At 44.4% G+C, this 15,339-nt stretch overlaps 1 protein-coding gene across 6 annotated transcripts in view; it reads right to left on the minus strand.

The window, feature by feature from the left end:
* The window catches only part of LOC140393897 (ankyrin repeat and SAM domain-containing protein 1A-like), a 642,533-nt gene that overhangs the window by 453,523 nt on the left and 173,671 nt on the right, over positions 1-15,339 (minus strand). For all 6 annotated transcript variants that reach the window (XM_072480500.1, XM_072480502.1, XM_072480497.1 and 3 more), the window contains one exon: positions 411-512. In XM_072480500.1, coding sequence (XP_072336601.1) covers positions 411-512 — 102 coding nt within the window. The remainder of the gene's footprint in view (positions 1-410; positions 513-15,339) is intronic.

Genomic DNA, 15,339 nt, shown 5'->3' on the forward strand with positions numbered 1-15,339 from the left:
CCATGACTTCATTTAACTCAGCGCGCAACAGGCATTGACCCCAGTGACATCCAGTCAGTCTCTTTGTGGCTCACGTTATATTTTCCAGTACAATTATCTATGGTCACTGAAAGATCCAAAAGCATATCCTACTTTTTAATGTTAGTTAATTACACTAACTAATATGACTCCAGCGATAAAAATCATTCCAGTTCCTTTTTACTTTTCTTCCTTTATAATTGCCTAAAGAAAATTACAGTACACATATTTGCTTTGCAGAGTTGCTCCTGTCACCAAGAAAATAGAAACCGAGATAACAAGTGACCTTCCATCACATCAAATATATCAATTTAACAAAGTTAAGTTGGTCATTAAATGTAACTTCATCAGAGGTATAATGACTAATTTTTTTTAAATGCAGTTGTCCTTACCCTTAGATTTTTGATGAACAGGCTCAGCAATGGAAAATGGAGGTGCTTTGAACACTGCAATTGAATTTTCTGTATTTAAGATCTCTTTCCCTGCCATATGATCTGCAGAGAGAATGATAAAACAGGAGAATTAAAGGAAACAATGACTAGTCTATTACCAAAGAATTGTCAAACAATCACAACAGGGGGTTGGATAGGGTGGACAGTGAGAGCCTTCTCCCGCGGATGGATATGGCTGGCACGAGGGGACATAACTTTAAACTGAGGGGTAATAGATATAGGACAGAGGTCAGAGGTAGGTTCTTTACGCAAAGAGTGGTGAGGCCGTGGAATGCCCTACCTGCTACAGTAGTGAACTCGCCAACATTGAGGGCATTTAAAAGTTTATTAGATAAACATATGGATGATAATGGCATAGTGTAGGTTAGATGGCTTTTGTTTCGGTGCAACATCGTGGGCCGAAGGGCCTGTACTGCGCTGTATTGTTCTATGTTCTATGTTCTATGTTCTAACACCACTGTATAATATTCCACTTTATCATATCAAACTCATTCTTCCTTGGGTTTACTTTAAAAGTAGCTACAGCAAATTAAAACTCCCTAAAAACTGTGTTGAGTTTATTGTTCGAGTTGCACAGATAGCTTTGCTATATTTCCGAAACAACTGAAGAGCTCTGTATCCTAAAAAAGACAAGAGTCAGATTAGCAAAATATTATACCAAATTTCTGAATATGGTGTTTGTTCTCAGACACACAAATCTAGCACTTCAGTCCTAATTAAGGAAATAATGTAATCAAATATTAGTGGCCATAATACTTGAGGTTACCAGCGATGTTTTGGAGCAACCAAAAGATTTTGTCTGATGGTACCATCTTGATACTAGTTGTTCCCCTCAACACTTTTGTATGTAATGTGAAGCCATCTTCACTTCCCTCGCTATATAAAACATTTGCCTATATATTACTTTGGAAAGTAGAAGAAGCTGGCACCAGGAGAGGAGTCACAGCTGGCTTGAGGAATTGTTTTCTCTGCAATCTTATATTCTACCAGCCTACTGTTGCAGAATTGCAATGGAGGTTGTCAACTGATGTTTTTAAGAAACAGATTGCAGAGCTTTTACAGGCTTATTTGGTGATAAACTGCTCTCGCCAGCTTTCAAAACATTGCAAACGAGGATTGCTGTCAACTTCAGTGCTTACTCTGGCAACAAACATATGCTGTAAATGGGGTACAATATACACATTCATATATGATCTTTCTTTCACCCATAGGAAAGCAACGTGTATAATGCATGACTTGACAAAAGCTATATTTTTTCTAAACCCTGTTTTTAAACTACACATTTTATTTTACATAATCAAAGCTGCTCTGTTAGAACACGAGTATAGAGCATCAGTTGTGGAGTGGGTCTCCTGCTACTTCACAGTTGCAATAGTATCAAACTGCATGTAGGACCCACTTGCAATGACAGATTTAACTGTTCAGTGAATTGGGCATTCTGAATTTAATTGTAAGGTGAATTGGACATTCTGAATTCTCCCTCAGTGTACCCGAACAGGCGCCAGAGTGTGGCGACTAGGGGCTTTTCACAGTAACTTCACAGCAGTGTTAATGTAAGCCCACTTGTGACAATAATAAAGATTATTATATATATATATATATATATATGTCTTTATCTTAAATAACAACTTCTATTTGTGCAGCACATTTGATGTAATAAACTACTCAATGTGCTTCACAGCACAAAATATGTCAATGAATCACATGAGGAGATGTCAGGACAGATGGCCAAACGTTTGGTCAGAGGTCCAAATCAGCATCCTAAAGGAGAAAAGTAAGACGAAGGTGGAGAGATTTAGGGAGGAAATTCTTTAACTCAGAGTCGAGGCAGTTAAACACATAGCCAAAAACAATGCAGCAATTAAAACCGAGAGCAAACGGACCTCCGGTAGTGGGGATTTGCTGAGCAGTTGCTTGAAAGGTGGCTCGCCCCAGGAAATGTCAACTTAGGCCCTTTTAGCCCGAAAATTGATCACTAAACCAACAAACGTCCCCCCAACCCCTCCTCAATCAACAACCGCCCGAAGAAATGGCCACAAACCAACCAAGGAAGCACATAGACAGTAAGGGCAGCAAGAGTCAGGAGAGAAAAAAAACAGACTGTAGGCATGAGGAGCGAAGCTGAGCAGGATGTAGCGGACAAAGCGGGGTCGCCAACTCAAACGCCAGTCCATTCATCAGCAGGGCAGTGGATGGAGCTTCTAACACAAGAGCTAGGGGAGTGGCCATATTATTCAGTAAGAGGACAACCTTTACAGCGACAAATACGGAGACGGGGCTGAGGGAACAGGGTGCAATGGTCAGTGGTGTCCAGGAGGGACCAGCTATGGTACGAGTGAATATATACGTCCCTAACTGGGATGACGTAGACTTCATGAAAAAGACCATGGCAGAAATCCCCGACCTAGGGGCGGGGGCAATTGATTGCCTTTATGGAGCAGGTAGTTTGGGGGGGGGGGGGGCATGTAGATTCACACGCTCGAGGGAGGGGGGGTTGTCATCTTCTCCAAATGCCACGGAGTATACTCCCGCATTGATTTTTTTGTAGTGGGATAATCGGTGCTTCCAGGTTTGGTCGGGGAGGGATGCTCTGGAATCATAGAATCCCTACAGTGCAGGAGGCAGCCATTCAGTCCATTGAGTCTGCACTGACCCTTCGAAAGACCACCAAATTCACAAACCTATTCCTGAAACTCCACCCTAAGGGGCAATTTAGCCTGGCCAATCCACCTAACTGCACATCTTTGGGGAGGAAACCAGAGCATCCAGAGGAAACCCATGCAGACACGGGGAGAACGTACAAACTCCTCAGTTACCCGAGGTCGGAATTGAACCGAGGTCTCTCGCAATGCGAAGCAGCAGTGCTAACCACTGGGTCACCATGCCGCCTGTGTCATGTGAGAGTACCTTTAAGAAATGGGTGTTTATAAATGGGTGTGCATATAAATATCTGTAGTGAGAGTACCTTTAAGAGATGGGTGTTTACTACTGCAGTGATGTCAGAGAGTGGGTGGAGCTGGGCTGTCTGTCAGCTTTTCACTTTCATTTTTGAGCAGGCTGCAGGGTGTATTTTAGTTGCGTTTTGAGACTTGGATAGCTGCAGTCACAGCCAGAAGGTGCATGAATCTCTCTCTGTAATCTAAAGACTGTAAATCGATTCTGGTGATTTAAAACTAATACCAGTAATGACTTTAACCTGTGCTTCTGGTAAAAGGTGTTTTAAGTCGTATGGATGTTAAAAGGAAAGCTTAAAGGATTACTTAGTGTTGCATTCTTTGGGGGTTGTATTTGAACTAGTGGTTGCTAAGATGTTCACTGTATGTTTTAAAAAGGTGAACTCGAGTTCATAGAATAAACATTATTTCGCTTTAAAAAATACTTTTCCATTTCTGCTGTACCACACCTGTAGAGTGGGCCGTGTGCTCCCCATACCACAATCAGGTGAACTCCATGATACACTTTGGGGGTCTCTAAACCCTGGCCCATAACAAATTGGGGGCTAGAGGGGGATAAAAGTCTATCTATTGGATTGGCTTAGTGAACCTAAAGACAGTGAGGCGTGAGCATATTGTGGTTGCTTTTCAGGTGTGGTATTTCAGTTAAGCAGGGAGTGTGTTGTGGACAATGGCTCTTTCAGAGACTCTGAAGTTTTTGGGGGTGGAGACGGTCACACGCAGTACCTTACGGACAGAGACTAAAAGCAGACTGTTAGATTTGGCAAAAACATTGCAGTTAACATTACCTGACAAAATGCGAAAAGATGAGGTAATTATGGCGGTGGCAAAGCATTTAAAGTTGCCTGAGATACAGTCTGATTCATTAGGAATGGCAAAGATCCAGTTGCAGATTAAGCAACTTGCCCATGAAAAAGAATTAAAGCAGCTTGAATATGCAATGAGAGATAAAGAAAGAGAAAGGGATATACAGATCAGGGTAAAAGAAAAGGAGAGAGAAGAAAGAAACAAAGAAAGACATAGAGAGGAAAACGAAAGAGATAGAGAGGAAAGGGAAAAAGAGTGTTTGAACTTCAGAAAATAGCTATGAAACATGACAGTCAGTTAAAATTGGCAGACGTAAAGGGAAACGTACAGTTGGATGATAGTGAGAAAGAGCGTCATAGTCGAAGGATTGGTGGGGATCTATTTAAATATGTCCAAGCATTGCCATGGTTTGACGAGAAGGAGGTGGGAGCATTTTTCATTTCATTTGAGAAGGTAGCTAAACAAATGAAATGGCCACAGGTCATGTTTCAAACAAAGCTGGTAGGTGGAGCTAGTGAAGTGTTTGCATCACTACCGGAGGAGGTATCTGGGTTGTATGAGGAGGTGAAAAAATCCATCTAAGGTGCATATGAACACGTGCCTGAAGCTCACAAAGGTTTAGAAATTTAAGGAAAGAATTTGGTCAAACATGCATGGAGTTTGAAAGGATCAAACAGAGTAATTTTGATAGGTGGATAAGGGCTTTGAAAATAGACCAAACGTCTGAAGCTCTAAAAGAAATTATACTTTTGGAGGAGTTTAAAAATTCAATTCCTGATGTAGTGAGAATTCATGTGGAAGAGCAGAGGGTTAAAACTGCGAGATTAGCAGCAGGAATGGCAGATGATTATGACTTAGTTCATAAATCAAAGCTTGGTTTCCGACATCAGTTTCAGCCTGTGAGGGATAGAAACTGGGGATATGAGAAATACACAAGTGGTAAAGGTAAAGGTGATCTGATGGGAGATAATGAGAGTGTACCTCAGATCAAAAACGAAATCCAAGAGGGTGGAAGAGAAATTAAAAGTTTTAACTGTAATAAACTAGGCCATGTAAAGTCACAGTGTTGGTGGTTGAAGAAAAGCACTGGGAAGGCTGATGTGGTTAAACAGGATAAGACAGTAGGGTTTGTTTGAGCGGTAAAGGAAAGCCCAAGTGAAGCGAAGGAGGTGCAAAAGATTGCACAGCCTGATCATGAGGTGATTGATCAGAAGGTGCCAGATCTCTTTAAAGAATTTCCTTGTGTGGGTAAAGTTTACTCATGTGTATTAAAAGGAGTAGGTAAAGAAGTCACAATTTTAAGAGATACGAGAGCTAGTCAATCTTTAATGGTAAGAGATGAGGAATTATGTCGTTTGGGAAGAATATTGCCAGAAAAGGTGGTAATATATGGAATTCAGGGTGAGAGGAGTAGTGTTCCATTATATAAGGTAAGGTTGGAAAGTCCAGTGAAGAGCGGTGAAGTGGTAGTATGAGTAATAGAGAAACTATCTTGTCCAGGAATACAGTTTATCTTGGGTAATGATATAGCTGGATCGCAGGAGGGAGTGATGCCTACTGTGGTGGATAAGCCAGTGGAAAATCAGACAACTGAAGTGTTGAAGGACGAATATCCTGGGATTTTTCCGGACTGTGTAGTAACAAGGTCGCAAAGTCACAGGTTAAGACAAGAGGAGAAATCAGAGAGTGAAGATAAAGTTGAAGTACAATTATCAGAAACAATTTTTGGGTAGTTATGCGGGTCCCTGTAGGAGGGGAGCTAGTTTTTGCATTATGTTGATTGTTCTTTGCACACTGTTTTGTATTGTTGTTGTTTACTATGCCAAAATGATAGGCGGACAAGAAATCCAAAGTTCGTAGTTTTGCCAGTGGAGATAGTGTTAGTGTTGTTACCAGTGGTAGGTGAACCTTTAAAAGCTAGATTTTGTGGACCTTATCAGATTGAAAGGAAATTAAGTGAGGTGAATTATGTGGTAAGAACGCCGGATAGAAGGGAAACTCACCGAGTGTGTCATGTGAATATGCTTAAAAGGTACTTTGAAAGGGATGGAAAGATAAAGGAGGAGGTTTTAATGATTCTAACTCAAAGTGACGAACCAATTCCAGATGACTGCAAATTTGACATCCCTCACATTAAATTGGAAAATGAGGATGTTCTGAAAAATTGGAATAAATTGTTGAGTTACCCTCCAGAGGAAAAATGAACTGACCTGAAAGAGTTATTGATATCACATGGGCCAGTTTGTAGAGATAAATTGGGAAGTACTAAAATGGCTATACATGAAGTAGATGTGGGTAATGCTGTTCCAATCTAACAACATCCGTACAGACTTAACCCTTTAAATTTGACACGGGTTAACAAACAGATTGAGAGTATGCTTAAATATGGCATAATTGAAGTGGGTTGCAGCCAATGGAGCTCACCCATAGTGATGGTACCTAAACCAGATGGTACCCAATGGATGTGTGTGGACTATAGAAAGGTTAATGCAGTTACAAGAACGGACTCTTATCCTATCCCACGTTTGGAGGATTGGATTGAGAAAGTTGGACAATCAGCTTTTATTTCCAAACTGGATTTACTTAACATTTACTGGCAGGTACCTTTAACCGAAAGGGCGAAGGAGATTTCAGCTTTTGTGACTCCAGATGGTATATGCCAATTCAAAGTTCTTACATTTGGCATGAAAAACGCACCAGCCACATTTCAACAGTTAACTAACAAAGTTGTTTCAGGATTACCCAATTGTGCGGTATACATCGACGATCTGGTAATTTTCAGGCAGACATGGACAGAACATTTGAAACATCTGATGGAGTTATTAATCGACTTCAGGAGGCAGGTTTGGTGATAAACCTAGCCAAAAGTGAATTTGGAAAGGCCCAAGTCACTTTCCTTGGCCATACAATCGGACAGGGTCGAATGGTTCCACGGGATGTGAAAACAAAAGTTATTGGTGAGTTTCCGAGACCCTCGACACAACGGGAAATATTGCGATTTCTTGGTATGAGTGGATTTTACCGGAAATTTGTACCCAATTTTAGCAGTGTGGTCGCTCCACTGACGGACCTGCTCAAGAAGTGTAACATATTCCAGTGGACAGCGGAGTGTCAACAGGCATTTGACGGCCTGAAGGCTGTGCTAACCACTGCTCCGGTGTTAGCCATCCCAAATTATACGAAACCATTCAAAGTGGCGGTTGATGCGAGTGTAGGTACGGTGCTTCTACAAGACGACGACGAAGGGCTAGAGTGGCCTATTGGTTATTTTTCAAAGAAATTGAATTCTCACCAGAAAAAGTATTTCATGATTGAGAAGGAGACTTTGAGTTTGGTGCTGGCTTTGCAATATTTTCACATTTTTGTGACCAGCAATCCATCTGACACCGTTATATATACTGATCATAATCCGTTGACGTTTTTGGAGCGGTTCCGGAATAACAATGCACGGCTGTTTCGCTGGAGTTTATTGTTGCAGCCATTTCATTTAAAAATAGTACATGTGGCAGGACGAGAAAACGTGATAGCCGATGCTTTGTCACAAATGTGATGAACGGAAACAATTTCAGTTGGAGGAAGAAATACGGGGGAAAAATGGACTATATTATTATACCTGTTTGCGTGTGTTGTTTTTTGAAACGAAAAAGTATATTTACTGTGTGCATTTCTTAAAGGATAGTGTCATGTGCGAGTACCCTTTAAGAAATGAGTGTTTAAGAAATGCACCTTTACGAAATGGAGCTGCTCATGTTACTGGAGTGATGGCAGGGTGTGGGTGGAGCTGAGCTCTACTTCTGCTTTTTTAGTTTCAGTTTGAGAACGTTTGGGTGTGTCTGTGAGCTGCACTGCTGTTGATCTGTGACATCCAAAAACTATCTGTGGATCATTGGGTGAATTCAGAAGAAGTATAAATGTTTTCAGTCTTGAATGTAAACCCTAATGTGCTCCTGTTTGGAGGTTTGTTAAGTCTTTTGGATGTTAAAAGAGCAGCATACAGATTACTTAATGTTGTATTCTTTGGGAGGTGTATTTGATTTACTGGTTGCTAAGATATTCACTATTTGTTTTAAAAAGGTTAACTTGAGTTCATAGAATAAACATTGTTTTGTATTAAAAACCATTGGTCCAATTTCTGCTGTACCATACCTGTAGAGTAAGCCGTGTGCTCCCCATATCACAATCTATTAAAAGTTGTGGGTCAGGTGAACTCCATGATACACTTTGGGATTCTCTAAACCCTGGACCGTAATAATAGTGAAAAGGTGAAAAATGAAACCATCTTGAAGTTGATGGGTTTTGTATTCTTGGGGGGAGGTATCATGTGAGAGTGCCTTTAAGAAATGTGTGTTTATAAATGGGTGTGCATATAAATATCTGTAGTGAGAGTACCTTTAAGAAATGGGTGTTTACTAATACAGTGAAGTCAGAGAGTGGGTGGAGCTGGGCTGTCGGTCAGCTTTTTACTTTTGTTTTTGAGCAGGCTGCAGGGTGTGTTTTAGTTTCATTTTGAGACCAGGATAGCTGCAGTCACAGCCAGGAGGTGTATGAATCTCTCTCTGTAATCTAAAGACTGTAAATCGATCCTGGTGATTTAAAACTAACAACAGTAATGACTTTAACCTGATGTGCTTCTGGTAAAAGGTGTTTTAAGTCGTATGGATGTTAAAAGGACAGCTTAAAGGATTAATTAGTGTTGCATTCTTTGGGGGTTGTATTTGAATTAATGGTTGCTGAGATGTTCACTGTATGTTTTAAAAAGGTTAACTTGAGTTCATAGAGTAAACATTGTTTTGCTTTAAAAAAATACTTTTCCATTTTTGCTGTACCACACCTGTAGAGTGGGCCATGTGCTCCCCATACCACAATCTATTAAAAGTTGTGGGTCAGCTGAACTCCATGATACGACAGTACTCCAGGGCCCCCACCATGGAATTACTGGAGAGAGGAGAGGAAAAAATTACAAATGGAATTTGATCTGCTCTCCACCGGGAAAGTAGTCCTCCAACTCCAGCAGACACGGAGGATCTTTTGTGAACACAGAGACAAGGCCAGCCACCTACTGGCTCACCAGCGGAGAAAGCAGGCAGCCACGAGGGAAATAGCGCAGGTGAAAGACAGGAATGGCAAGCTAGTCACAGAATCAGACAAGAGCAATGAGGCCTTCGAGACATTTTACTGAGGACTGTACATCCCCGAGTCCCTGGACGGGGATTTGGAAATGAAATGTATCCTCGACAGGTAGGACATACCAGTGATGGGAGAGGAAGCCTTCTCAGGTTACAAACTTAACCTGAGCAAGAGCAAAATCTTCCCCTCGAGCCCCCAGGGGAGAGGATCAGAGCTGGGAAGGGTGTCGCTCAAGCTGGCCCAAACTAAATTCCAATACCAGGGGATCCAAAAGCCCAAACTGGACACAGATCCACAAATGGAACCTGTCAAATTTGGTGGAGGTACAGAGAGACCTGTGGAGGTGGGACTCACTCCTGCTTTCCAAGGGGGGGGGGGGGCGGACCAGATCCCTCCCAATCTTCATTTCCAAGGCCTTCTTCACGTGTGTGTCGGGGGGGGGGGGGGGTTTGTGCATGCGGAGCGTGTGCGTGTGCTGGGGGTGCTTGCGTGCGGGGGGTTGTGAGCGTGTGGGGGGGGGGGGGTGTTTGCCATGTACGGGTGTGTGCGTGCGCGGGCAAGCGAGAGAACCCAAGGATCCGGAAGAGTGTACTACAGAGAAGGAGGAACATAGGTGGCCTGCTCTCCCGAACGTCCTATTCTACCACTGGGCAGCTACCACAGGTGGGAAGTGATTTGTTATGTTCTAGGTGTAACATAAGCGTCTTCCTTGCGGTGTACTTGACAAAGGAAGGTTCAGACGTGGAGATAACTTCAACACGTTTATTAAACTATTTACACTTCTATTACTCGGGTTCAACACTACTGCTAATCCTACTATAGCTGCCCAGGCTGACTAACCAGCTGTTGCAATCCACGTGGTGGGAGTGATATTGAATCAACCCTGTGTCTCTACTCACTGACTGTCTCCACTGGAAAGAGGCAGATCATGCGTGTGGTGTCCTTTTTATATGGGTTGGTGCAATGCCCTCTTGTGGCCGTGTCACCTCTGTGTGTATCGTGAATGTCCATTGGTCGTGTCCTATCTAACTGATCTATTGGTTGAGTGTGTGTGCGCGATGTTTCTGGTGCTCCCTCTAGTGTCTAGCTAGCCTACATGCACTTACATTGACGCACATCACCACATCCCCCCTTTTTTATAAGTTACATATTTTCTGCACACATTGAGAAAATTGAACAAAAAACAGGTAGATAGGTTATATACAAGTCATGGGAACAGTGATTAAACAATAAGTCCAAATCATTCGTGAGAGTCCAAAAACCATCAATCATCATGGCCAAATGTCTCCCTTGGTTATGAACACCATCAACATCCCTGTGCCACAGGAATCAAGAAGTGGTCAAATCACTTTGCTGTCTGATTTGGAGTCCCTTTCTTTTTCGATGTTTGTGATGGTGCTGTCGGATGGCATCTTGTAGCTGATAAGGTGTTGACGTTGAAGAGGTACCATCAACAGTATCATTCGAGGTCATGGATGTGCCATATGTTGAAGTTGGAGAAGACTGTACATACTGGTTCTGGCCACATGCTGAGCAGGAAGGGTGAACCTGCTGAGAACCGTTGAAGCTTGTCGAATTGGAAACAGAATTGCTGCTCGCATAAATACCTGGTGATGGTGTGAAACTAGAACCTTGCATCTGATAGGAATATGCCATCTGGCCAGGCTGTGGTGCAGCAAATCCTGGGCTGTAACTAAGGCATCCAGTCTGTAGTGCAGATTGCGCTTGCGGTAGTCCTCCTTCGGTCTTGATTCCATTAGTGGCCAATCCGTAGTGCTGGCCTGTTTGAGAATGTGCTGAATAGACTGCTGGCTGCTGAATACTGGGTTTGTCCAGCATGAGCTGTCACTGGCTGCACTGCTGGTGTGGAAATAATGTGTGGATATAGCTGTGGTGAATATTGGTGTATTCCTCTTGGACTGTAGCCGCTGCTTGTTATTACTGACCCAGTGTAATTTTGGAGTGATCATCTCCTGTCGTTGTGGCATCTGCTGTCACCCTGAGCATACCATCACTGAGGTTGCGGCACTCCCTGTCTGGAGTAAAGTCCGGCTTACGTGAATCAGAGTCGGCGTTTGGTTGCTCCCCATCTGGAGTCTGGTCTGTTTTAACTGAGGCAGTGTTGGTTTGTTGATGCTCCCCGTCCGGAGTCTTAGCAGGTTCACTGGAGTCAGCTGAGATTTCTTGAAGCTGCATGTCTGGAGTCGGAACATGCAGGAATGCATTGACTTGTGGAGAGGTTCGAGCGAATGAGGGTGGAAGTATCGTGGTGTCACCGGAGTCACCAGTGGTCTCACAGTGATCGTCGATTGCCTCTGTACACACGAGATGAGGTCTGTCACTTTGCACATCTTGCATGGGAAGTGGGATGCTGTCGTCACTCATCTCACATACCGTGGGTAGAGCCTCAGTAGCTGCTTGTTGTTCACTTGGGTTGGGTAAATCGTCAGAGTCTTCATTTGATGGTGCAAACAATGTGGGTGGACTGTCATTGTCTTGCTGTTGTCCTTCATTTGGGCTTGGACTGTCATCGTCGCTTTGTTCTTCACTGTAGCATGATAGACCGTCATGGTCATCCTGCTGTGCACTGGAGCGTGGTAGACTGTCATAGTCTTCTTGCTGTTTACTTGAGCATGGCAGACTTGCATTGTCTGCCGCTAGTTGGTCAGAGGAGGTTGCTGGACCCTCATGGTCTTGTTCGTGCAAGGACTGCACTCTGGAGTCTTGCGTTTCTGCAATTGTGGAGTCTGTCCACGAGTTCGCTGTGGAGGCTTGTGACACTGGAGTCACTTCTTGTTTATGCAAGGACTGCAGTGTGGAGTATTGAGTGTCTTCTTTCGTAGAGTCGGGAACCCAGAGCGGTGCGTGGACCACGCTCTGTGTGGCAGCAGGCCGCTCTCTGTGGACTTGTACCGCTCTCTGTCGCTTGGTTTCAGGCCGTAGCATAATCCTGCACTCACAAGTCAGGATGTCATATCTACTGGGCTGAAGATCCTCAAATCCGAAGAATTAGTCGTCGGGGTCGTCAATGTGCAACACATCTAGTTGCGGTTCGGATTTGGTACTGGGGTAGCCTCCCAAGGTGAAAGGTTTGTCTGAGTCGTTGTCTTCCAAGACCATATCATCACTGTTTGCGTCGGAGCTGGCATTGGGCTCGCGAGGTCCAGAAAAAATGTAAAGATCGGTTTCGAAGTATTCAAGGTCGGAATCATCGGTTTGGGCGTAGGTAACTGCTTGTTGCAGGGTTCTTCGGAGGTTAATTTCATTTCCTGGTTCAATTTGAGGCATTGTGCTGTCATTCCAGGTGAAGGAAGGTTGTTTTACGGCTTTAAAAGATTTTTTCTTTGATTTGGGACGTTTCCCCTTTAAATGGGCGTGGTTCGGGGCCTCTGACATCATGAGACATCATATGGAGGAATCGCTGTTCCTGTACCGATGGCCCTTTTCGTGATTGCGCATGCGCGGCGTCTCGCGCATGCGCAAACGGACCTTCCCGTTCTGTGTGTTTCTCGCGCAAGGGCAAGCACGGTAGCATTGTGGATAGCACAATTGCTTCACAGCTCCAGGGTCCCAGGTTCGATTCCGGCTTGGGTCACTGTCTGTGCGGAGTCTGCACATCCTCCCCGTGTGTGCGTGGGTTTCCTCCGGGTGCTCCGGTTTCCTCCCACAGTCCAAAGATGTGCATGTTAGGTGGATTGGCCATGATAAATTGCCCTTAGTGTCCAAAATTGCCCCTAGTGTTGGGTGGGGTTACTGGGTTATGGGGATAGGGTGGAGGTGTTGACCTTGGGGAGGGTGCTCTTTCCAAGAGCCGGTGCAGACTCGATGGGCCAAATGGCCTCCTTCTGCACTGTAAATTCTATGATCTATGAACTGCTGTCCCTTTAGAAAGATGGCCGCCGATCAGAATTGTTCTCTGCTCCGGGATCTCGGCCTCATGGTGAGTACTGGCGCTTCTCTTACCTTTTCTTGCTGATTGGAGTGTGTTTTCCTCACAGTATTTGCCCAATTTGTCCAGGACTGCCTGGAAGTCGCTCCAGTTTTGCCCTTTGGAGAACTTGAATTTTTCTTCAAGATTTCTTCTGCTCTGGCACCGGCGATGGTGAGCAGAAGCTCTGTCTTTTCAGCATCGGGAGATTTCAAACATTTGCCGGAATACCCGCCAGTTTTTGCGGAGATCGCCGTGGCACTGGAGCTGCTGCGGAACCCGGATCTCGAACATCTTGTCTGGGTATTGCTGGTTGTCACTGCACGTTGAGGTATGGTTATATGGATTGAAACAGTTCAGTCCTGGTACCATGATTTGTTATGTTGTAGGTGTAACAGAAGCGGCTTCCTTGTGGTGCACTTGACAAAGGAAGGTTCAGAAGTGGAGATAACTTCAACACATTTATTAAACTATTTACACTTCTATTACTCGGGTTCGACACTACTGCTAATCCTACTATAGGTACCCAGGCTGACTAACCAGTTGCTGCAATCCACGTGGTGGGAGTGATATTGAATCAACCCTGTGTCTCTACTCACTGACTGTCTCCACTGGAAAGAGGCAGATCATGTGTGTGGTGTCCTTTATATATGGGTTGGTGTAATGCCCTCCTGTGGTCGTGTCACCTCTGTGTGTATCGTGAATGTCCATTGGTCGTATCCTATCTAACTGATCTATTGGTTGAGTGTGTGTGTGTGTGATGTCTCTGGTGCTCCCTCTAATGTCTAGCTAGCCTACATGCATTTACATTGATGCACATCACCACAGGAAGTCCACACGGACAGTGACCCAGGACCAAACCAGAGTCCTCGGCACCGTAAATCAGCAGTGCTAACCACTGCGCCGTGTTGTCCATACTGGGCAGACTTCTAACCGCGGGCGAACTAGGGGACGATAACTGCGCGGACATGTACGGATGACTATTGGAGGAGATACGGACACCACTGGACAAGACACAGGAAAAGTGGGAGGTAGATCTGAGCATGGAGATAGAGGGAAGACTGAATCCAAGCGTTGCAGGGTTGAGCCTAACGTGGCTAAATAATGAACTGGGCACACTGGACCAAGACATGCATGAGCGGGTTCTTCCCGGAGGTGGAGGACAGGCTGATAGGCCTGGCCAACCACACCCACATGTTCTGGTCCTGTTCCAGACTTGTCAGGTACTAGACCGCCTTTTTCGAGTCAATGTCCAAATTGTGGAGGTAAGGGTGGAGCCATGCACATCCTGATTTGGAAATGTATCTCTCTTCCTTCACCGTTGCTGGGTTAAATATCTGGAACTCCCTCCTTAACAGCTGTGGGTGCTCCTACACCATGGATCTGCGGGTTAGGAAGGCAGCTCACCACCACCGTCTCAAGGGACAGGCAATTAATGCTGGCCTAGCGAGCATAGCCAACACCCCTATAATGAATTTGTTTTTAAAGTATCGGGATTTTACACACCGACTGAACCAATGGTGATGTATTTTCAGGTCGGGATGATGGGTGACTTGGAGGGGATTTTGAAGCTGGTGGTGTTTCCAGCACCTGCTGCCCTTCTCCTTCTGGGTGCTAGAGGTTTTGGGTTTGCACGGTGCTGTTAAAGAAGCCTTGGTGAGTTGCTTCAGTGCATCTTGCAGACTGCAATAATGGTGGGGGTAGTGAATGTTGAAGGTGGTGGATAGGATGCCAGTCAAGCGGGCTGTATAACGCACCATGTATAACGCACAAGTCTGGACATGCTTTTGGAGGTCAGAAGGTGAGTCACTTGCTGCAGAATTACCATCTGACCAGCTCTTGTAGCCACAGTATTTATATGGTTTGTCCACTTCACTTTCTGGTCAAAGATAACCCCGGGATGTTGATAGTGGGGGATTCAGTAATGATAATGCCATGAATGTCAAGGGATGATGGTTGGATTCTTGCTTGTTGGAGATAGTTATTGCCTGGCACTTATGTGGCGCAAATGTTACTGGTTAGCCCACGCCTGGATATTGTCCGGGTCTTATTG

The sequence above is a fragment of the Scyliorhinus torazame genome, chromosome 17 (genome assembly GCF_047496885.1).
Source record: "Scyliorhinus torazame isolate Kashiwa2021f chromosome 17, sScyTor2.1, whole genome shotgun sequence".
In the NCBI taxonomy this organism is placed as follows: domain Eukaryota; kingdom Metazoa; phylum Chordata; class Chondrichthyes; order Carcharhiniformes; family Scyliorhinidae; genus Scyliorhinus; species Scyliorhinus torazame.